The sequence below is a fragment of the Centruroides vittatus genome, unplaced genomic scaffold (genome assembly GCF_030686945.1).
Source record: "Centruroides vittatus isolate TY-2023 unplaced genomic scaffold, ASM3068694v2 contig_452, whole genome shotgun sequence".
Classification (NCBI taxonomy): Eukaryota; Metazoa; Arthropoda; class Arachnida; order Scorpiones; family Buthidae; genus Centruroides; species Centruroides vittatus.
The window spans coordinates 283,593-308,964 of record NW_027122248.1 but is presented as its reverse complement, the minus strand read 5'-3'; the positions used below and the strand labels follow the sequence as shown (position 1 = coordinate 308,964).

The following is a 25,372-nucleotide window of genomic DNA, read 5'->3' as shown; positions in this document are numbered from 1 at the left end:
CTCTTATTCTCATAAGGAAAAGGACATCAGAATAATAATTCTTTATTGTTCAATAACGATAAGTAAAACTGTTATAAACCAAGCTGATCGAATGAACATGTTTCGTTCTGGATGGACCTGGCTGGTTATGGATAGCATTACATCATACGTAAGTCTAAATCTTTTAATTTTGTAAATAGCAACACAAAAGTACATAAATTAACTTATTATTTTGTATTATTACATTACACTTTAACAAAATAACTCTCAACTAAATAATAATATTTGTTGACAGAGCTTTACATACTTATCAGACGATGACGGATATGTACCATCTTCTTTAGTCGGATTAATAGGGACGGCATTTGTGGTTCCTGACACTATTTTATATTTTAAATTAATGAATCAATTAAAAAAAAAAAGTTTGAGAAATCAATTAGAGAATGAGGTAAATTAACCATTGAAATTATTTTAATTATTTAAATTTTCATATTTATGAATTAATGAAAAGCATTTTGCAGCAAGCTTTCACTCGTGTGTATGATGCAGTGTTAGCAATTGCCAACGGACTTCACAAAATTCTATACGAAGAGAGAGTATCTTTCGAACTTCCTACTTTCCAAAAAGGAAGTTGCGCAGATTCTGTCAATCAGTGGAAATCGGGTAGAAATTTGTTGGAAAGTATTCTTAATTTAAACAACGTTAATGGAAGTTTAGGGCCAATAAAGTTCACAACATTTGGTTACCATCATCTCACCAATTTTGACATCGAAAATCTTCAAATGAGAGGTTTCGTTAAAGTATGCAATTTATAATTTTCAAGATTCTTTCGATAGTGTTAACGTGTAATTAATATTTTCACTGGAATGTTTAGGTAGGAAAATGGTTAGAAAACGAGAAAAAATTGAAAATTAATTCAGAAATCATATTTCCTGGCCAAACTACAATTCCTCCTGCTAACTCTCATCAAAGTCTTTCCGGAAGAACTCTTAATATTGGAATAACTTTAGTAGGAGACAAACCTTTTATTATTATCATTATCGTTGATTATCTTATTTCACGATAGATACATATATTATTTAAGTATTAGTTAATTTACACACATTTTTATAGGATGAGCCCTTTATAATGAAAAATCCTTATTACAAAGAAGGCGATCCTATAACTTCTAAATACGAAGGATTACTTATAGACCTTCTCTTAAAGTTACAAGAAATGCATGACTTTGAATTTAAATTACATGAAACTAAGCAATATGGAAATAAAAATGAGGAGACAAAAGAGTGGAATGGATTAGTTAGACAATTAATGGATAAGGTATAGAGAGAAAATTATTATATTATTGAATACTTCTATGCTATAGTTTAATCTTCTGTAAAGATTTGTAAAACATTTCGTGTATTTAGAAAATAGATTTGGCACTAGCTACCTTGACGATATCTTGGAAAAGGCAACAAGTTATCATCTTTACAGCTCCTTACTACGATTTAGGTTTGACTATATTAATGCCAAAATATAATGCCAAAACTACCGAAAATTATTTCGCATTTTTATCACCTTTCGAAGCAACGGTGTGGTTTACCATTGCTGTGTCGGTGATTTTTACTTCTCTAGTGCTCGCTATATGTGTAAATTTAACACCAACTAATTTTAACAATAAAAGAAAGGAGAGAAGAAAATCAATTGAGAAGCGTTGGAGATTCTTCTTGGATCACTTTTCCACAAGCACTTTGGTGGAGCTTCTCGTCGCTTGTAGCTCCTGTAGGTGACCTATTATTTGTTTTCAACAATTGCATTTATATAACGAAAAACTTAGTTAATTGATATATATATTTAGGGAACAGAATTGGAACAAAAAAGCAATCTTCCAGCAAGAATTGTAATGCTGACATGGTGGTTAACTACGGTTATTCTTATTGCTGCATATACAGCAAAATTAGCAGCATTTATGACAGTCCAGAATATGAAACAAGGTAATAAAACCATTTAAGTAAATACTTTAAAACGAATTTCTTCATAAATACTGTATTTTTAGAAATTAATTCTCTGGAAGATTTAGTGAATTTTAATACAATTCCATTTGGAACTCATGGAGATTCTCATACTGAAAACTTCTTCGCCAACAGTCACTACGAAATTCATAAAATAGCTTACAAGATGATGAAAAAGCATAATACATTAATAAACGATAGTTTCGTGGGCATAGAGAGAGTTAGAGCATCGTATTATTTGCCAGAAGGTAATGAATACTGATTAAGAAATGATGCATGAGTAAACATCAACTTAAACAATAACATATCTTTTGTTCTAAGAAAATAATCGACGTGAGTTGAATATTTCAGGTCACAAGAATCGTTTCGCATTTATATATGATTCTCCAGTTCTGGATTACACTGCTATGCAGAAGCCATGCAATGTCGAACGAGTTGGAAGACTTTTCGGATTAGTAAGTTATTTAAAACATTAATAATATTCAACAATTTATCACAAGACGACGTTAATGTTATTTTTTCGTTATTGTTATCGTTACTATTACCAAAACAATATATTATAGTATTGATAAGGACGAATGTCTCTTAAAATAATTTTAATACTTATATCAATTATTTATACGAATATTTACCATCTGCTTATAATCTTTTTATTTTAACAGCAAAATTACGGTCTTGGTTTGCCCAAAGGTTCTCCGTTTGAGAAACAATTCACATCATCTATCTTAAAGCTAAGAGAAGAAGGATATATGGACTTTTTGAATAAACAATGGTTTACCAATAATTGTCCCGGTAATATATAAAATTATTCTAAAATGATGTCCAAGTTTACAAAAGTTAACATTTTTAAATTTCAGACAATAGAATAGTCAGTGAAGAACGTCAAATGGATATAAAAAATTTAGCTGGCGTTTTTATGTGTTATGTGGCAGGACTAATTTTAGCACTCTTGCTCGTAGCTGTCCTGTGGTTATTGGAAACGACCAAGAGCAAGAAGACTGTGGTTGTTTCACCAAATGTAAATATTACGTAAAAGTTTTATCTAGAAATATCTACAAAATTTTCCCATACAATAAAGAAATTCTTTTTTATCAGCCAGATCGTAGTTTTTTATCGCAAGAAGACTGTTTTGGATGATTGTCCTTCACTTTGCCATTCGAGAAGATCAACATTAAGTGAAAATATAATATATTTTCTCAATAAATTCAGACGTAAAGATTAAAAAATTGCAGTTCTTCTAAATAAGTATATTTCGATTCTGAAAAAAGATTAGAATGTACAGTACATTTACTTTCCCTCTGTTATATATAAGAGGGCCTGGAAAGTATGGCAACGGTCAAAAATAACTTTTCAAGAGTTTTAAATTTTTGGACTGGAGGGACCTTGAAACATCGGGAAATGCAGGGGAAAAAAATTATGGGGTTAGTCTGTATGTATGAGTGTTAGTGTGTTGGGGACACGATTTTGTTCACCCTCTTTAAAGCTTAATAATTTCTGTGCATTTTGTCGAAAATTTTTAAAATTTTTGCAGGGAAGTTTATGTATTATGAGGATTGATGCTCTTAAATTTTGGTGGTTAAAGGTCGAGGGGATGGGAGATAAAAGGGGTCGTGTGTCGTACCTCGAATAGGGCCAGACTTGACTTAAAGGCGATTTTACTCGTTATTAGCTTTTACAATTTTTTAGAAAACCCATCCTTACCTTGAGAATTAAGCATTTTTCTTTTTTATATTAATTAAAAATATGAAACGCTTTTTAATGAAAAAATCATAACAGATGGCATCACACACGCAGTTTTAATAGTTGCCTGGAAAGTTAAGCAACTCGTTAATGAAGTCTTAATATAACTTTTTAATAAACGGTTGGTAATTTTAAAAATAAAAAATCAAATTCCATTAAATACAGAAATAAATGTATGCTTGAACAAAAGTTTACAATTCAGAAAAAAACAAATATATATTTCAAAGAGCGCATATAAATATAACGTGCAATTGGATATCCAATTTATTAGAATAGTCTTTATGGGTGAAGTAGACTGTTTCTTACACATTTATTATCCTTGGTCATTTCATTAAAAATTTTTGTGATAGTTTTTGCATATTTTGTTGTTGTTTTTTCTTGTATAAACACAACAGATAGCTTGCTATGCTCTTACCTGTTTGTGAATATATTATTTGTATTTATTTACATTTATCAATAAATTTAAACTTAACGAGTAATATGATATTTATACGTCCATTTCGATTTAACTCGTAACGTGCACACTTTATGTATTTATATTTTCTTCGAATATAATGAATATAACTTTTACAAAAATAATGTGTTTCTAGCGCTAAAACGTAGTAATAGAAGGAAAAATATACCTTATAAATAAAAAGTTAATTATTTGATTATTTATGTAAAGAATATATGGAATTAGACTGTAATTTTCTTAGCAGAAAACTACTACATTAAGAAATAAGATCACGGTAAAAAAATGGTATTTCGCACATGCACATAAAGTATAATACAAAAGATCACATAAATCCTTGTTAGTAAAAAATTAGATTGTTCTTAACTTCATCACTTATTTTAGCTTTAACTAGTCTATAAAACATTAGAAAATATTATACCGCAATCCTTACTTTTAAAATTTACATATTAAAATGATAATGACAAAATTTTTCTATTATTCGTTATAATTTTAAGATTTAACTTTGAAAACTGCTCAAAAATGAAAATGAATAGGCCTAAATTTAATATTTTAGTTATTTTCAAAATAACATTTAAGAATAAAATGAAAAGTTAATATAAACGAGCAATTAACTATTGTGACATCGTTACAATGCTAAGTTACAACTTTTAACCATATTTTTAATTTATTAACTTAAAGTATATTCTGTCTGTCCACCTCCAATTAGTAGTGGCTTGCCCCTGTACATCATACTTTTCCTGTTACAATAGAGTCATGCCAGTCATGTATCTAACTCCTTTCAAGGAAAAATTTTTGAGTTGAAATAACATACTTTGTTTGCTTCCGAAATTCCTGTATAGTTCAATCGGGGTCTCCTCTCATTACGTTTTCGATATCTGATCTCGACTTTCAACTTTCTAACTCCTTCCTTGATATTAAGGAAAGACAGGCAGCAGACGGGCAAATACGGATGACAGTGGAAATTAATTGGTCTACAATTTATTCAAATTTCAGCTCACTGATCATGGTTTAGATTTGTAAATATATACAGGACACACCACAATAACTGTTTATAGGAAAGCAGTGCTGGGAAGTTCATATCTTTATGTGAGCAGGAGCGTATTAAATTCTAGTAATTTGTATTATTCTTTAATTACTCTTTAACTCGGTTTTATGTTATCAATCATCAACACTAAATTCTGGCATTAACGAATTAACCGATACCTTTCCTTTATTCGTGCTATAGAATTCAGCTCCTACTCACACACGTCACGAATTTCCATTGCTCTCCTGCGGATGAATATTCGTGGCTCACCCTGTACAGTGGCAAGGTTTTATTAAGAAAGTTGTTGATCAGTAGTCTTTCTTTTTTAGTGGATTTTCTCTTTGTTTTATTTATTAATTTTTTCTTACAAATTAGTTGATTTTATTCTAAATTGATTTAACTTTCTCTCTTTTTTATTTTCAGGTTTGTTTTTGCCCATTTTTTTGTTATATGTATTGTTTGCAAGAGACGACTAACTTATTATTATTATTATTATTAAACTCTGACAATATTCATAGCACGTTCCTAGGTGACAAAGCGCTAAACGAAACAGTGTTAAACGAGGTCATTTTAACATAGAGTAAATAGGAAAAGGGAAACACGCGACAAAAAATAAACAGATTTTACTTTAATTTTAAGTTATTTTTATATTAATTTGAATAATAATATATGTTAAATAACACATAAACATATGCACATAGAAATGTAAAGTTATTTTTTTTTATGATTAAAGTCCTGACTTTTCTGAAATACTTGTTTTTTGCGATGAAGTCGTGTAGTTTCATTGTCGCTTTTCTCCCCCCTAAGCAAATGTCAGTAGCAGAATATAGGGGTCATTAACCAAACCATTTTGTTTTTTTTGTGTATTTTAAATGTATTGGTTGAAATCATAATGTCAAATACAAAAAAATGGGCTAAACAAGCTTTAATTGTATGACTATTAAAAACAAATGAAAAAAGCAGATGTATCAAATGTAGTTTTAAAACGGATTAATTATATATTATTAGGTACTGCTGTAATTTTTTTCAAAATGTATTATGTTTACGTATAATAATAATAATCTAATGAAGAAGGAAAGCATATTCCGAAATGCATTTTGGTTAATTTGTAATATTTTTGTAATAACTGTAAATTTTATATGGTGGAACCTTTATTAATACCAAAGTGTAATAAATTGTTTTCAAATATTTGGTTGCTGTGGGTGATAAGCCCTGAAATAAGGTGCTCCACAAAAGTATAGAACCGCTCGAAAAAATAGTCTTTTGAGGTCAGAACATGCAATAATAGACAGCAATAGGATTTTTATGAATAATTCAGTACCTAACTTATAAAAACATAATTTTAGGAAACTGTAAGGATTTGGCCCTTTTGAAAGGGGTAAGTTGACTCGACTCGCTTATCTCGCTGCCGGTCAGGATGAGTCTTTGCCGTATGGGGTAGTGTTTTAAAGGACGCAGAGGATTCACACGGAGACCGCATTTACGATTTTAACGCGTTTATTTATGTATAAACATGCTTACAATAGGAACAACGATCGGTCCAGCGAAGAGATAGCGTCCAAGAGATGGTGAGTCCTTCCCAGGGGCACGTGAGGCACATACCGAGGAAAAGGTTCTCCTGCGTCGGTTGTCGAGGTTTTCTTGAATCGTGTGGAGGAGGAAGAGGTAGCAAAATCCACGTAGCACAAGATCGGTGGCGTTTACAATTTTCCGTTGGGAAGGTAATTTCCAACTTTGTCCCGTTGAGAAGTCTACGGTGGGAAGTTTGGTCCCGAAAGTCTTCTACCCTACTTGATTCGTTTACCTACTATCCCGAGCTGAAGCGACTGGATTGATTTCTCCCAACCTCCTCGTATCCTTGGGGTCTCGGGTTTTTATACTGAATGTTTTCCCGAAATTCTGGGGTTCCGGTTGATCCGAACGAGGGTCTAACTTTTATCTCATTGGTCCTCGGTCTGTTGCCAGGGGCGCGATTCAGGCCGCGGGGTCGGCAAAGATTCCCGAACTCCCCCATCCGGGCCGCTCCCGCACCAATCTCGCGTTCGCGGTTTCATCAGGCCTCGAACTTCCGTTGAGGCGGCCCGCCCGATTTGCACGTTTTTCACTTCACTTCCGTTCTCCTACCCCACGACCATTATTTAGAGACTTTATAACCGCTTGTATGCGATGCTCAACCCTTACATTTTATAACAACCATATAAGACTCTCCCCTCGCTGTGACCTACTTCTTGTTCGGTTCACAGGTTGATTATATTGGGGGCGTCAAACGCGACAATTCCCTGAGTTTCTTACACGCGATATATATATATATTTACAAAAATTCGTTACGGTCTCTTCGATGATGACCTCTTCTCAAGGGAAGAGACCATCATTCACATTGAGTGAATAGACCATGAGAAACCGATGGCAATTGGGGATATGTCTGGCTCTGTTCTACCATTCCCAATCCGTTGATCACCCCTTCCGCGCTCGATCTGGTTGGTACCCGTATCGATTACAGCTTCCGCGTTACTCGCGGTGTTATCCCGTCTAGCCCGACTAGTTGTCGGCAAAACCCAGGGCTGCTCTGGCACTGGACCTTGACTTCTCAACGCGTAACCGTGCGACGCATGCGCACCACTCGCCTGAAGGTCGGACTCTTCGGGAGTCGTTTCCCCCACTTGATCCTCGGTGATCGAGGTTAAAATAACTTCGTCCCATGGATCCACAGGCTCCGCTATTTGCGGTCGACTACCTGTTGGCGATTTGTCTTGATATTCGGAGCGGGAACTTGAATCCCTCGGCGCCGGTTCCGAGGTCTCCAAATGTACAACCACCGGTTTTAACCGGTTCGCATGCACATGCAATTTCTTTCCGGTATGTACTGTACATGCTGTACCTCGAAGTTGACCGGACCTCCGGATCTGTTACTGCAACGATTCTAAAGGGACCGAATTAGCGCGGAGTTAATTTGCGCTTCAATCCGGGGGCAATCACTGCCTCTTTTACAAATACTCTATCTCCCACTGCAAACTGATACGGTTTATTTTTCCGCTGATGATACTGTTTCCTATCACTCGCGGCTTTTTCTGCATGCTCTTGAGCTACCCGATACGTGGTGGCTAGTCGTCACTTCTACATACGTGGACCAGAACTTGAGTCTGGGGCCTTAGACCTCTCGGCCATGCTGACTGGTGTTAGAAGCCCTTCCCCGGACGACGGTCCCGTAAATTACATCTAAATGTGTTTTTCTGACTCGGAGAAGGTGCAGCTGGGACCGTCCAGTCCCGACCACCGCCCCCTCCGTAAGAGAGCCGGAGAAATTCCGCTTTGAACTCGATGTGTAAGTTGACCGACCAAAGTCACCCCGGCGAACGATCCCTCTGTCGTTTTCACGATGTATGATCGGGGATCTGTCAATTAGGTCGGGAATGTGACAATTAAATCGTCTCGCGCACCCATTCCTCGGCCACCTCGGTCTTGTTTACGAAATAAGTCATTGATTTAACGACTTTAGCTCGACAGCCACTTTGCCGATGGGGGGCGAAGTCCCGGCCTCACAAAACTAATTCGTGGCTGACTGCGGAATAACAATGAAGTCAATTTACATACTGCCACATAAGTATAGAATCGCCATATTGCTTGGAAGTTTTAAGTATAAAAGTATTTTTATCATGTATCGTGGTACCCATTTAACAGTTTTTGAGAAAGAGCAAATTGTAGCTTTGAGAAGCATTGGTATAAGTCATCAGGCAGTAGCAAACGGAATCAACCGTTCGAAAAACGTAGTTCAGCATTATTTGTTAAATTTTGCAGATTATGAACCAAATTATTTTCCAACAGGACAACGCATCTAATGTATCACGAGATAAGAAACAGTGGATTGAAAATAAACGGATTAAATTTCTGGATTGGCCAGTTAGTTCTCCTGATTGCATCCCTATGGAAAACGTTTGGGAATCTTGGTTGGCAGAATTTATAATCAAAATCGTCAGTACACCGACGTTAAAAACTTAAAACAAGCAATTAACACTGCTTGGAACTCTCTTGAGGCATCGGTGATAAAAAGAACCTTGTTTATAGCATGCAAAATCCCATTTACGATGTATTAGTACAGGAGGTCCGCAAATAAATTACTAATAATAAAAAATAAATTACTTTTAATAATAAATAGTCGATTTGATACTTTTGAGGTACATAAAATCAGTTTTTGTTACAATTTCTGCTGTTCGCTGTGATATAGGAAACTGAGTTTCGACAAATTATGTTTTCATAAATCCTGATCAATACAAAAAAAGTAGCTAGCTACATCATACGTGTAATTCCTAAACTTCGTATATTAAATTTACAGCAGTTTTATACTTTTGTGGAGCACTTTATAAATTACAACGGTCTTCGTTTATGTAATAATAATTTACATAATATTAATGTAAGGGCGAGAAGCAGAGTGAATAATATTAACATTAGTTACATGTTTTGTTATTAAAACAACTAAAGTTAATGCATTCGAGTATATCCAAAACATAAAAATAAACTTATCTTTAATAATCTTACTTCATTTGGTATATTTCCAACAGAAGTACGGAATGAGACTAGTAGTAAGAATCCAAATCTTCTCATATTTAATTAATTTCACATCTAATTATAAACACTTCTACGTTCTGTTCGATGTAACGATATAAAACATGCACTGATATAGTGTAGCCTATAGTAACCAAGTACTAAATACCGATGTATTATGTACATGCTGACGATTTATTTTCGTGAGCCTTAAAAAATTTACTTTTATAAATTAATCTTGTGTTTATTGTTAACCTTTTCACTATAATTTCACTCTTGATAATAATATACAGTATACTGTCATACAACAAACTTTATATACTTTTTTTTAGCATGAAAACTGTTTATAATTTTAATGTTATATAAGATATCACCTTTTAAATTTGTACATTATTTAGTTGAATAGAAAAAAACGTGGAATATCAATAAACCTCTATTAGTTATTTTTAACTATTTTGAATAAGCGTAAAACCGAGAATGAGGCGGCTACCCCTTCTGTATTCTGCGTTGTGTGACGGGTGTTGGACTCAGTTGAAGAAACTGTAATGTCATCGGGGATCTTCAGGTAGGTGAGGTGCAGGATAGGCTAAGTACTCGCCTCACGACTATCGATCGATTCTATCACAGTTCCTATTTTTAAATCTTTCTGGGCGAAGTCATACGGTACGTGCTCTATCATTGATCTATCGGTAGTTTGGCATGATTAGGTGATTAGTCTGCGCTGCTGCTTTCCAATATTTTTAAAACTTGTAACGAAGATAACAATAATTAAATTCTCGTTCACTCCTTTTTAATTCCTGACATTTAAAACATTAATGTGTATAACAAAATCTATAAGGTATTTTTTACAATCATACCAATAGCTGAAAAGATTATTTTCACAATCCTCGTATAATGCCTGATATGGGCATAGAACATTTAAATACTGTTTAATTCAGAAAATTTTTTTGTCTAAATATATATTTAATCATTAAAATAATATTCTTTATTAGTAAAAATAATATAAATATCGCCAAAGTAAAAAAGGATATTTATTACCTCCTTCTATTTAAATTTCTATTCATCTGTAAGAATTTTCGTTTTTTATTATTTTAATTTTGTACAATTTAAAAGAAATTTACTGGTTAACAAACATATTTTTAAGCCTTGGCAAGGTTTTTTTTATAGAGAAACGTATGAATTATTCTGCAAATATAGATATTTTCCATTTATATGATATTTATTTATTTATTTTGCATAATTAATATGTTCAATAATTTTACTATTACATATGACATACATTTATAACCATAAAACAATATCTTTAATATATTTTCTGTATATTTATTACGATTCATAAAACTTGAATGATTGTTTGCACTCTTTTATTCTCAACATTAGTGTGTCTTTTGGGAGTGCTATTAATATAATTGGAACTGAACTTAAATATGAAGAAAATAGCATCGAAGAAAAGATCGATGATAGAGCACGTACCATATGACTTCGCCCAGAACGGTTAAAAAGTAGGAACTGTGATGGGATCGATCGATAGTCGAGAGGTGAGTACTTAGCCTATCCTGCACCTCACCTACCTGAAGATCCACGATGACATTACAGTTTCTTCAACTGAGTCCAACATCTGTCACACAACGCAGAATACAGAAGGGGTAGCCGCCTCAATGTCGGTTTTACGCTTATTCAAAATATTTAAAAATAACTAACAGAGGTTTATTGATTGTCCAAGGTTTCTTCTATTCAACTAAATGATGTACAAATTTAAAAGTTGATATCTTTTATAACATTAAAATTATAAACAGTTTTCATGCTAACAAAGGAATACTATTCAAAAAATTATTATGATTAAAATGTTTATAAAAGAAAAACTTATGACTTTATTAAAAAGAATTGCGTGGTAAAAGTTTTATAATGGAATAAACTAAATAAAGTAAATATTTTAGAGTTTAAGAAGTTTATTGATAAAACAGAAGTATAAATAGAGTACTTTCAAATATAAAAGTAATCCTTTTCCTACTCTTACTCAGACTCTATTTAACTGTAAGACACACACACCTTTATGCTGAGAACTATAAATTTAAATTTAATCATAAAAAACAAACGTTTTCGGCCACTCCACTGGCCATCATCAGGTTAACTATATTCGAATACTATTTCGAACAACCCATTCAAAATTGAAATAGATTACAATAGAACTCACGCAATAGATTACAATAGAACTCATAAAAGTAATCGATTTTTGAGTTGTTTAATTCTTGTCATCTTAATTTATTTACTTGACAAGTTTGTATTATTTATTTATAATAATGTGCAATATTAAACTTTATTGTGTAATTTTATAAATTAATCGCGAATTTTTAGAAAACTAACATAAAAATTATTCGATATTAATATAAACTCGAAAAGTTGTTATAATTTGTATACAACCGTGTTCGTGAGCGATGCAAGCAGAAAACTAAAAAAAATATATGAAGTTTGTTGTATGACTGAGTACTGTACATTATTGTCAAGAGCGAAATTATAGTGAAAAGGTTAACAATAACCACAAAATTGATTTATAAAAGTAAATTTTTCAAGGCTCACGAAAATAAATCGTCAGCTTCTACACAATATATCGGTGTTTAGTAATTGCTTACTATACACGATATCAGTGCAAGTTTTTCATCGTTACATGGAACAGAACGTACAGTACACGTGCTTATTATTAGAAGTGAAATTAATTAAATATGAGAAGGTCTGGATTCTTACTACTAGTCTCATTCTACTCTGCTGTTGGAAATATACCAAATGAAGTTTCTATTGGTAAGAGATCAAAGATAAGTTTATTTTTGTGTTTTGGATATACTCGAATGCATTAACTTTAGTTATTTTAATAACAAAACACGTAATTAGTATTAATATTAATAACTCTGCTTCTTGTTCTTACATTAATATTATTTAAATATTCTTGCATAAACGAGGACCGTTGTAATTTATATTTCAGCAACCAAGTATTTCAAAACAATATATTACATTTTTGTATTTATAAAGATTCCGCCATATAAAATTTACAGTTATTACAAAAATATTACAAATTAACCAAAATGTATTTCGGAATATGCTTTCCTTCTTCGTTAGATTATTATTATTATACGTAAAACTAATACATTTTGAAAAAATGACAGCGGAGCGTAATAATATTATAATAATCCGTTTTAAAACTACATCTGGTAAATTTTTTTTTCATTTGTTTTTAGTAGTTACAATTAAACTTGTTTAGTCCATTTTCTTGTACTTGACGTTATTATTTTAACCAATAAGTTTAAAATACAAAAAATAAACAAAATGAAATAAACAAGTAGTAATTATATCACTGCTAAAAACAAATAAAAAAAGAGATGTACCAAATGTAGATTTAAAACGGATTAATTTTCTCACTATGTACCGCTGTAATTTTTTCAGAAGTTATCGGTTTTATGTATATTAATAATAATGATTTTCTTCTTCAGTTAAATTATGTTCCAAAATAAAGTTTAGTTAATTCGTAATATTTTTGTAATAACTGTAAATTTTATGTGGCAGAATCGTTATAAATACAAAAATGTAATATATTGTTTTCAAATACTTGGTTGCTATGTGTGATAAGCCTTGAAACATAAATTACAACTGTTCTCGTTTATGCAAGAATAAGTAAAATAATGTAATTAATGACTTTGATACCGTAATAGAAAATATTATAATAGCAATCTACTAGTTTCGATTTATCCTGTAAACATTTATAATGTATTTACCTTTCAGGTGCTATTTTTCCGTCTTCTCTTCCTGTATTAGAAGAAACATTTCGGTTAGCTATAAACAATATAAATTCGGATTCGAATTTATTACCAAATACGAAACTGATTCCGATTACAGAGAATGCTTCTACCCAATTCGAAGTTATTAGAACCGGTAAATTTATATAAATTATATTAAAATTATTTTATTAGTTAAATTATATGCAGATATATAATTTTCCAGCGTGCAATTTAGTTGATCAGCGAGTGATATCGATAGTCGGACCTTTAACTTCTTTAAATTCTGAAAGTGCCCAAATTGTGTGTGGCCAATTGGGAATACCGCAGATTAGTATCTTGGCCACAGACCCGATGTTATCTTTAATACCGATTTTGAACCAATCGTCGTCTACGCTTTTGAAAATGTCGCCGCCGGATACCTTTCAGAATCACGCCTTAATACATATTTTGAAATATTACGGATGGGATGCTTTTGCCATTTTAACGGAAGATAATGAAGCAGGCGAGTTTTTATTGTTGTTTTGTGCTTAATAATGCCGTAAACTTTATTGATTATTCTCTATACAAGTTAATTATTAACTAATTCATGGTCTATATAGAATGAAATCTAATTAATTATGCATTTATATTTAATTTTGAAATTAAAATTAATAGTTATATTCTATTGTTAAAATAGTTTATATTGCATTATACTGTATAAATAAGTAAAACTTAATGTGCTTTACAATAAAACTAACCTGTGATATTTTTACACTTAGGTACAAAAGCATACATTTTATGATTATAAATTTATGTAATTATCTTAGATACTCTACTTTAACAATTCCTTTTGTATTTTTAAATCATAAATATCATTTTATAAATTAAATGAAGAAATTTATTAATTATATAAATATTTTAAATGAATTTATAAATTGTCGTAAATTAGATTGAATAGAATCTTAGTTTCTTCGTTTTCAATCGAAAACTTATCGTTTTCTTTAATTATTTATTTTCTCAAATGAATCTTTTTGAATTAAAAAAATTAATTTTAGAATAAAATAGGGTTTTAAAAGTTTACTACACGAAACTTTTACATTTGCTGATGAAAAATCACGACAATTTGAAAAAGAGCAAACGGGATATTTGACTTAAATTAATAATTGTTTCTATGTTGCGTGTTGTTTTTTCTGACTTTCGGAGAGTTAAAATGTAAGTTTAGAGCGTTCAGTGGTATTTTTTTCTTTTGTAATAAAACTCTGAACTTGAATATTTTGGTTAATATCAAGATTTAAAGAAACGTTTCTTTAATTTTTAAAAACGAAACGAATCCAACTGAAAAAGCCCCTGACTAATAAAAAAAAGTCATTGTCCGAGTAGTCTGAACAGGGGAAAACATACCAGAGCAACGAAACAAGGAAGCGAAAAGGAGTAAAAAGTAATAAACAGACAACAAGAACTTGACACAGAAAAACTGCTAACCCGAACAATCAAATGTGCACTTAGAGGAACATTAAGAAATTGATCAATCTAAAGGACAACGAGCTAAAGTCACATTTTTCTCAGAGAAGGAGAAGAAAAATAAAAGTAATGGATAAACCTGAACCGAAGATAAATCGTGTACCAGCACACGTGGTGCAACCAATAAACAACCAAAGTTCACTGGAAGTAGATAGCCGATGAAAATGACAAACGGAGCCAGATCAAAGAACAGTTGGATCGACAGTTCTCCAAACTTCAATTAATAGTATAGTAATTTTCCTCACCATGATGCTCACAATTTTATACAGCCCAATTTTTCCGATATTCGTATGCTCAGAAAACTCAACGTCACCGCTGAATCTGAGAACCTTAGACGCGAGTTTTGTAGTGGGCGCAACGCCACTACAAAACTATATTCGCCGCGAAGCTTCATACCAATAAGGATGTCCTCTCCCACATATACAAATAAAGTCCGACAAAAAGTACGTCATATTACAGATGATCGCGACAATGCGCAAAGTAATTAGGCAGCGTAACAGCCGCTAGATAGCAAAGGGCATTGAACCCACCGAAAAAAATTGTTTGACGGCCGCGAAAATCCGCTGAGAGAGAGAGAGAAAGTTCTAATCTGTAAATGAAACACTACACGTGAATCATAAATAATCCATGACGATCTATAGGCTATACGCGATTTTGTACGCCACGAATTTTGTATAACAACTTTAAAGTAATAATACATATTTTGTATGTTATCCATAAGAGAGAGATAGAGAGAGTACGCCTAATTGGCTATCGATTTCCATGTCATTTTATAACTACCAAACTAATTTAAAATCGAACTTGCCCACTCAGAACAAGCGCCATTTTGAAAAGGCATTGGTGATGTGAGAATCAGGACATCAAAGTAAACAACTTAACATCATAACATCAACTTTGTCAAATATCTGTCAACTTTCACACCTGGGAGTGTATCTACCTTTTAGTTCTCAGCGTAATGACGCTTTCTCGCGACTTTCTGACCTGCTGTCCCGATTTCCTCTTTTTTAATATAATTACTAGGGTCTGAGTCAGTCGTTGCTGTTCCTACAGGAGTAAAAGTCATTGCCAATTTCTCGTGTCAATGCCCGATTCTACTTCAATTGGATATTTCGGTCAAGTACGCCTTCGAAGTCGAACTTTCCTGAACGATCCTGAACGAGACAACCTCATTACCTTAGTCATCCTAGACACAACGAGACTCTAGTCAAGGAACATCACGTTTCGAACACCATCAACCCTAGGTATTTATCAACTCGCGATCAATTGTAAGCTCTTTCTCTCGTGTGACCACTCCCGTTAGATAGGTCGGCTAATCCGATATATTACGATATATGTATTATGTAATCTTTTTCTGGCTATTAAACGGTTATTTAATTGTTAAACCTAGAGTCTGAGTGCATTACTTCCGTTTCACTGTCTCACAGTCCTCCATTCGAGATCAGATCGTTTACACACGCGGTCACTGGCGTAAACTACTTTTAAAAACAAAACAATCCGCCATCAGGGCTACTGTGTCGAACGAGACACGGTGTGTCAGACTGAAGCGGGATAAAAGAGGTGCCGACCCTCCAGTCACAATTATGATGTTTTGGTATTCATCTGATAAATAAAAACTACGTGTTAACTAATTAATTGTGCAAAAATATCAAAAACATTGATAAATTCGTTGTTGATCAGATACTTTACAAACAAAAATATTATATAGCTAAATAGATGTGTCTTTGTATATTTTATTTGGTAAAAATAAAATTTTAGCTAAATATAAAAATAAACATTTATTTCTCTATCTGAGAAACAAATATTTTATATCTGAAATACATTCCAGTTTCTGAATAATCTCGGAAAAATACATATTTAAATATACACTAAATAGTTAAAAACATCATTGACATTTCAGAATAGTAACTTTGCTCACAAGTAATTTTTGTCAGAAAATATATATGAGATTTACAATAGAAAACAACAATGTTAATAAACGAAATAATGAAGACGTTTACATAAAAATATAAATCGCATATAAGATATTCAAATACTAATACGAATAAAATAAATGCCACTGAACACGATCAACGAATTTCGAATTTATATTTATGAATGCGTAACATTATGTTAACATAAAAGTAAATTTCTAATTTGCATCCGATCAATGAACAATAGGCCTAAAAAACATCATCGGAAAAGAATTCTCTGCATTCTAGCAAATCATGTATATTGATTAGAATAGCATTATTGCTGTTCATAGCTGTCCACGTGTACGTCCATTATCTCATTTATATACAGTATATACAGTGGTGATATTCGAAATGGTTAACAAAGGGTTCGCTAGCAGAAAATTTTTCTCTGACAATCACCGACAAACGAAATGGAAGTTTTGGCTAGAAATAAATACAATACCTTTTCTTGCGATATATCTAATAATCAGTGGCGTATTTGGAACGTTACGAGCCCTGGGCGAAGACCAGGTAACAATAGTATATTAGCGCTGTCGACCTTTTTTTTTTTTTTTGGCAGAGAATTTTTCACCCCGAATGACACTGCTGATAATAGACAGAAGTCATCATCTCTCGAAATACAATATCCTTTTTATTTCGCTGTCCATAGCCCGACACGTGTTCCACAGCCATCTTGTATTATCTCGCGCGCGTGAGATTGTGGAATCTCTCTTATGACTGGATCTAGTCAGGGCCGGATTTACATAAGGGCATTTGGGGCCTGTGCCCAGGGCCCCCACAAAACTAAACAAAATTATGTTTAAACATAATTTTTTTTTCTATTACCGCGACAGCCTAGTGTGACCTAATCATGAGGGCAACAGGCAGAGAAAACCAAACCCGGGAAAAAACCTATGAAAATTCGGAAAATTTCGGGAAAAAAGTTCACATAGGTATTTTTCAGTTAAATTAAAATAATTAGTTTTACACAATAAAATATATGTATGTTTACAATAACCTTATTTTAAAATGAAATTTACAACTTCCTAGTTGAAATCTAATTGAAAGTACAGTATTTTGTGTAAATTTTCTAAATCATCAAATTTGCCTACTCTTAAAGGGGGGACACCCACCGAATTTGTGCCCAGGGCCCCTGGATTGGTAAATCCGGCCATGGATCTAGTTTCAAGAACTCTCTTGAATCGATCGCGATTAAACCTCGTTTCGGTCGACATTGAAACGGTCGAGAGAGATCGCACCAAGGCATAGTCCCAGACCTTGCTCACAATCTAGATTGAAATGCTCGGTGCGAACGGGGTATAAGGCTCTAGTTTAGTAGTGTTACAGAGTATAATACGTATATTTAAAAAAAAAAAAACAAAACCACTGAGAAATGTTCCGAGTGTTTAACAAGGTTCGAAAAACTGAAAATTTTAACAACGGGATCGGGCGAACCTGTGCGAACCCGCTGAATATCACCACTGAGTATATATAATATATATATATATGTATATATATATATATACTGTATATATATTATATAGGCCGTACAGTTAAATTTTATATATTTACTTTATTCCAATTTATACAAAATTTTTTGCAGTTTAAGTTTTTGGTTACACATACTTAAACTTCTTACTGAATATTAGCGTTAAACAAACTCAGAGTAAAATCCATCACTCATATCTAAAGAGATATTGATCAACCAGTGTGGAGTTATTATCAGTTCCGTAGTGATAACAATTACTAAAATCACTGCAAAGTCAAACTTTAAGAGACAGATCGAAATAATATATTCGCTCGATTTTAAAAATGTTTTTTCTATAATTGATTTTGTCCATATTCTTCGAGATCGATAGTCTTCATAGGCATATAAGTATTCTTGAAATATTAAGAAATAATATCTGAATTATAACTGTAAATGAATTTTTAATTGTAATTTTCTGTTAAATTATTTTATTTGAATAATAATCTAACTATTGCAAAATCATAATGTAATAACTTGGTAATTTAAATTATCGATAATCATAGATTAATCAGAATGTATGTAAATAAAACAAAAAAAATGTGAAATAATATGAATTTATACAATTGATGCTTTATGGAAGTAACTCGTCACGTCTCAATTTCATTAAAAATTTGAACTTTTATGTCTAAGAGAAATGTGAACATATCAGTATGAACTATTATTTGAATAATTAATCATATAAAATTTATGGCTAATGTTTATATAATTTTATCAGTTTATTCTTGGCTCATCTTGGATCATATTCTTGGCAAATCTTATAATGATTGCTGTCGATATGGGGAACAATTTTATTACTAAAATTACTAAAATTTCAAATCTGTATTCATTTAATGTATTTATTAATCAATCTAATTTTTACATCAATTGTAAAAATTAATCATTAAAATATTAATGATTCTTAAGGTAATAAATGAATTGATTAAATCTATTTATAAAGCTATTCATGCCACAACGGAACTTCAAAGACTAGCAACGAAATACGAAATTACACTGCTTTCTATTCAGCGATTTCCTTTGTCAGACTCGAAATCTCTCGATATAACACCACAGTTATACGCCATTAAGGTAAAGTAATTAAATCTAGTATTTATAAATTTTAGAACTTCAATATCCGATATACAATTGTTATTATAGAAATGAAATTATAAATTAATCCAGTGGTTTTCACCCGAGAGTTGCGAATTATAGTACTGAGCAGCGACATAACACTTACTTTTATTACTAAAATAATGAAAAGCATAAGAATTCTCCGTCTCTAAATCAGTATGGTGCCACAAGAAATAAATTACAAAATTGAGTGTGCCATAATTAGAAAAACTTAAAAAACACTGGATTAGTCTAATATAATTGATTATATTTCTTTCAAAATTCATATTGTAAATTAAAATTTTTATCGAAATTTATCGCGAGTTCTGATAACATTTTTATTCTCATAAGGAAAAGGAAGTCAGAATAATAATTCTTTATTGTTCAATAACAATAAGTAAAACTGTTATAAAGCAAGCTGAACGCATGAACATGTTTCGCTCTGGATGGACCTGGCTTGTCATGGATAGCATTACATCACACGTAAGTCTAAATCTTTTCATTTTGTAACTTATATAACAGTGCAGAAAGACTTTAAGTCACTTATTATTTTATAATGTTATATTAAAGTTTAGTAAAATAACTTTCTTAATTAACAATTATTCTTTGTTGGCAGAGTTTTCAATATTTATCGGACGATGACGGATATGTACCATCTTCTTTAGTCGGATTAATAGGAACGGCATTTGTGGTTCCTGATACCATTCTGTATTTAAAATTAGTGAATCAATTAAAAAAGAATAATTTGGAAAATCATGTAGAGAATCAGGTAAACAAGGGATCGCGCGACTTTGTTGTATCACGATAGAATTGAGGCGGAGCCAGAAAGAGAAAAGCGATCGCTGCACATTTTAGGCATAGAAGATGCGGTCCTTTTACATGACAGAACGGACAGGTGAACTTTGCGCTTGCCGCCACAAAACAGGCGATCCTTGTACATGTCTGCCATGGTAGATACCTGACGGATAGAAAGGATCCAAGAACAAAGCAATCGCCACCTATTTTCCGTTAGGCGCACGAAATGCTTTTTTTTTATTTTTGACTCTATGCCTAAATTCCGTTAGGTGCGCTCAGTCGTTTCAGAGAGGATGGACATTATTATTTTAATACATTTTACAACTTATTTTTTACATTGCATTTTTGGATTCATCGTTGCAATTAGCGGAAAGTGACAAAGACAATTCTATATGCTCAAAGAAGGCAGGCTAGTGACTGTGGAACATCGCACCACAAATCACGCGATTCGTGCGATGACCTTATATCTCGAAAACGAAGTCATGGACCACATTTGCCTCATCACAATTAACTGAAAAAGGCAAAATTTAATCGATATCAGATTTTGAAAGCGAACACAATTCTATAAGCCACATTGAAAAGGCTTCGCTGACGATCCGCCTCAATTTATTATTCAAATTATTTTACTCATTTAAATTTTCATATTTATGAATTAATGAAAATCATTTTGCAGCAAGCTTTCACTCGTGTGTATGACGCAGTGTTAGCAATTGCCAACGGACTTCACAAAATTCTTTACGAAGAGAGAGTATCTTTCGAACTTCCCAATTTCCAAAAAGGAAGTTGCGCAGATTCTGTCAATCAGTGGAAATGGGGTAGAAATTTGTTGAAAAGTATTCTCAATTTGAATAATGTTAATGGAAGTTTAGGGCCTTTAAAGTTCACGAAATTTGGTTACCATCATCTCACCAGTTTAAGCATCGAAAATCTTCAAATGAGAGGTTTCGTTAAAGTAAGCAACTTATAATTTTTAAGGTTTATTAGATAGTGTTAACACGTAACTAATGTTTTCACTGGAATATTTAGGTAGGAAAATGGTTGGGAAACAAAGAAAACTTGACAATTAATTCAGAAATCATATTTCCTGGGCAAACTGTAAAACCTCCTGATGACTCTCATCACAGTCTTCACGGAAAAACTCTTAATATTGGAATAATTACAGTAAGATAAATAAAATTAATATCATTATCATGATTATATTGTCTTATTTCATAATAAATATGTTAAGCTGAAAGACAAAAAAATGCTTATTGAACAAAACAATCGTTCACAACGCGTTGTGACCACTCAGATACAGCCACAACGTGAATTTCGTTTTGTGGCACTTTCAAAAATGCGCACAAGCCTTTAAGCACATTCTGTAAGACGACAAAGCGAAACTTGTATTGATATTGTTTAATAATCAATCAAAACGAGATCTACCATGTGAAAATGACACAACGCGTTGTTGATGCTTACGAATGCAGCGAGGAGGCAATGTAATAAAAATATATGTGCAAAAATAAGTAACAAATTTTATCATTATTTACAATCAAATCGACTTCTAATCAACATTGAAAGTTATATCGAAAATAAACAGTTAGCCTCATTATTCTTATCTCTATGTCTAAAATTTGTAAGACAGAAATTTCTGTTTATCGTTGTCTTTTTTACTGACATTGACATAAAATTTGTTTGAAGTTGATCTCCTTGTGAAAGATCATTATTAAAAACAAATTTCCAATCAATTGACAAAGCGATTTACAAATAAATTTCTGATTTGACTTAAATCTAAAAAACTGTTTCTACATATCCAGGATTTTAAGGTATGGTGCTGAGGTATTGGGGATTCATAAACAAGACAATTAACAGCAAATTATCGTCTTCACTGTAAATTTTAAGAGAAAATAATTATATTTATTATACGATTGTTCTTTTAATCATATAATGTTTTCTGACAGGAATTTTAAGTGAAGAGTTGCCTATTTTTCTAATAATAAACAATAATCAGATATTAGTTCTTTAGAGTGTAGTGTTTTTACTGCTATTAATTTTGCTTCTCGTCACTGCGCGCGATTAAAAAAAAACGAATGAGACGAACAGTAACAAAACTACGTTTATTTTCTGCCCCAAAAGGTCCCACAGGGTGAGTCCGGTCCCGTTCCAGGAAGTAATAACTCTTACCACCTGGGGTTCGTTACGACTTTTAAGATGTGGAGGGTGACGTTCCCCACAAGAGAAAATTGTAAATAAACTATTCAGTAAAAATATCTGTGCAAAAATGTGTTACTTATTTTGTACAAATATTTAAACCACATTATGTCTTTAAAAGGAGTCCACAACGCGTAGAGGCATATTGCCAGATCACGTTTCCCTTCATTATTAAAAGAATGTAAACACGAATTTTACTTTGCGTTCTTATTGAATATGCCAAAACGCGTTGTCCGCATTTTAGAAAATGTGGTGGGATCTGAGAAGTCAGAACGCTTTGTGGTCGAGTTTTTTATTCAATGAGCATTTTCAGCCTTTGAGACTAACATATATATAATAAGTAACATAGATTATTTAATTATTAGTTCATTTAGATACAGAATATCTTTCTAGGAAGTGCCTTTTATAATGAAAAACCCTTATTATAAAGAAGGCGATCCTATAACTTCTAAATACGAAGGATTACTTATAGACCTTCTTTTAAAATTACAAGAAATGCTTAACTTTAAATTTAAATTTCACGAAATTGAGCAATATGGAAATGAAAATGCCGAAACAAAAGAATGGAATGGATTGGTTAGGCATTTAATGGATAAGGTACAGATTGAAAATTGTTCTCTATTAATTAATACTTCAATCGTAGTTTCTTCACGAATTAAGATTTATAAAACATTTCGTATGTTTAGAAAATAGATTTGGCCCTAGCGCCCTTGACGATATCTTGGAAAAGACAAGAAGTCATCTCCTTTACAGCTCCTTACTACGATTTAGGTTTGACTATATTAATGCCAAAATATAATGCCAAAACTACCGAAAATTATTTCGCATTTTTATCACCTTTCGAAGCAACGGTGTGGTTTACCATTGCTGTTTCGGTGATTTTTACTTCTCTAGTGCTCGCTATATGTGTAAATTTAACACCAACTAATTTTAACAATAAAAGAAAGGAGAGAACGAAAACAAGTCAGAACGTTGGAGATTCTTCTTGGTTCACTTTTCCACAAGCACTTTGGTGGAGCTTCTCGTCGCTTGTAGCTCCTGTATGTGACCTATTATTTGTTTTCAATAATTGCATTTATATAACGATAAACTTAGTTAATTGATATATATATTTAGGGAACAGAATTGGAACAAAAAAGCAATCTTCCAGCAAGAATTGTAATGCTGACATGGTGGTTAACTACGGTTATTCTTATTGCTGCATATACAGCAAAATTAGCAGCATTTATGACAGTCCAGAATATGAAACAAGGTAATAAAACCATTTAAGTAAATACTTTAAAACGAATTTCTTCATAAATACTGTATTTTTAGAAATTAATTCTCTGGAAGATTTAGTGAATTTTAATACAATTCCATTTGGAGTACTTAAAGATTCTTATGTTGAGAACTTCTTCGCCAACAGTCACTACGAAATTCATAAAATAGCTTACAGAATGATGAGAAAGCATAATACATTCATAAACGATACTAACTTGGGCATAGAGAGAGTTAGAGCATCGTATTATTTGCCAGAAGGTAATACATAAGAACATTAATTTAAAAATGATGCACGCGTTACCTAATCACATCAACTTATTAAAATAATAACGTATTGTATCTGTTGTTGCTGCAATAAGAAAATAATTGAACTGTGTTTATAATATTTCAGGTCACAAGGATCGTTTTGCTCTTATTTCTGATTCACCACTTCTGGATTACTCTTCTACGCAGAGGCCATGCAATGTCGAACGAGTTGGAAGACTTTTCGGATTAGTAAATTATTTAAATCCTTAATAATAATTAACATTTTAGCACAAGACAACGTTAATGCAATTCTTTTCTTTTTGTTATCAAAACAAAATTGCACTATTAATAAGGACGAATGTCTCCTAACAATAATTCAAATTCTTATATCATTTCTACAGTATGTACTTTATATTTTTGCTCATAATCTTTTTATTAAAACAGCAAAATTACGGATTTGGTTTGCCCAAAGGTTCTCCGTTTGAGAAGCCATTTACATTATCTATTTTAAAGCTAAGAGAAGAAGGATATATGGACTTTTTGAATGAAAGATGGTTTATCAATAATTGTCCCGGTAATATATAAAATTATTTCAAAACGTTGCGCATATTTAGAAAAATTTAATGTTTTTAAATTTCAGACAGTAGAATGGGAAACGAAGAACATCAAATGGATATTAACAATTTAGCTGGAGTTTTTCTGTGTTACGTGGGAGGACTAACTGTGGCACTCTTGTTCGTAGCTGTCCTGTGGATAAGAGAAAAGACCAAGAGCGAGAAGAAAATAGTTGTTTCACCTAATGTAAATAAGTAGTGTAAGTGTAATATAGTTTTTGTTCAGAAATATCTACAAACTATTCTACAATAAAAAAATTCTTTTTTTTATCAGTCAGATCGTAGTTTTATATCGTAAGAAGACAGTTCCGTTTGATTTTCCTTCACTCTTCTTTTCGAAAAGATTAATATTTTAAGTAATAAGAATATAAGTACATTTTTTGAATGAATTCTGTAGTGAAGATTTAAAAATTGCAGTTTTTCTAAATGAATATATTTTAGTTTGTAAAAATAATAGAACGTACATCTTTTAATAAATACTCGATAGCTTTTAAAATAAAAAAATTAAATTAAATATAGAAATAAATGTATTTTTGAACACAGTTTATAATTTATTAAAAGGTATGAATATATATTTCAAAAAGCGCATATAAATATAACTTTCAATTGAATATTCAATTTATTAAAATACTGTATATACATACACTCAGAAACAGTAATATGTAGATAACAAGATAAATTTTATTGAGAAAATAATTACAATATGCTTTAAACTTTAATCATAAAAA

The 25,372-nt window shown here is 31.9% G+C and overlaps 2 protein-coding genes across 2 annotated transcripts in view; both read left to right on the top strand.

Moving 5' to 3' along the window:
• LOC136977170 (glutamate receptor ionotropic, kainate 2-like) overlaps positions 1–24,994 on the top strand; it is a 72,416-nt gene extending 47,422 nt beyond the window's left edge. The window contains exons 7-14 of the mRNA XM_067272616.1: positions 1,093–1,296; positions 23,211–23,564; positions 23,641–23,776; positions 23,839–24,042; positions 24,176–24,279; positions 24,475–24,604; positions 24,671–24,831; positions 24,919–24,994. Coding sequence (XP_067128717.1) covers positions 1,093–1,296; positions 23,211–23,564; positions 23,641–23,776; positions 23,839–24,042; positions 24,176–24,279; positions 24,475–24,604; positions 24,671–24,831; positions 24,919–24,942 — 1,317 coding nt within the window. The 3' untranslated portion in view covers positions 24,943–24,994. The remainder of the gene's footprint in view (positions 1–1,092; positions 1,297–23,210; positions 23,565–23,640; positions 23,777–23,838; positions 24,043–24,175; positions 24,280–24,474; positions 24,605–24,670; positions 24,832–24,918) is intronic.
• On the top strand, positions 1,333–2,786 carry LOC136977177 (glutamate receptor ionotropic, kainate 5-like). The gene is made up of 5 exons (XM_067272626.1): positions 1,333–1,740; positions 1,817–1,952; positions 2,106–2,218; positions 2,322–2,425; positions 2,633–2,786. Exons 1-5 carry the CDS (start codon positions 1,485–1,487, stop codon positions 2,771–2,773), a joined length of 750 nt encoding a protein of 249 aa, XP_067128727.1. The 5' UTR covers positions 1,333–1,484; the 3' UTR covers positions 2,774–2,786.
• Positions 24,995–25,372: the final 378 nt, after the last annotated feature.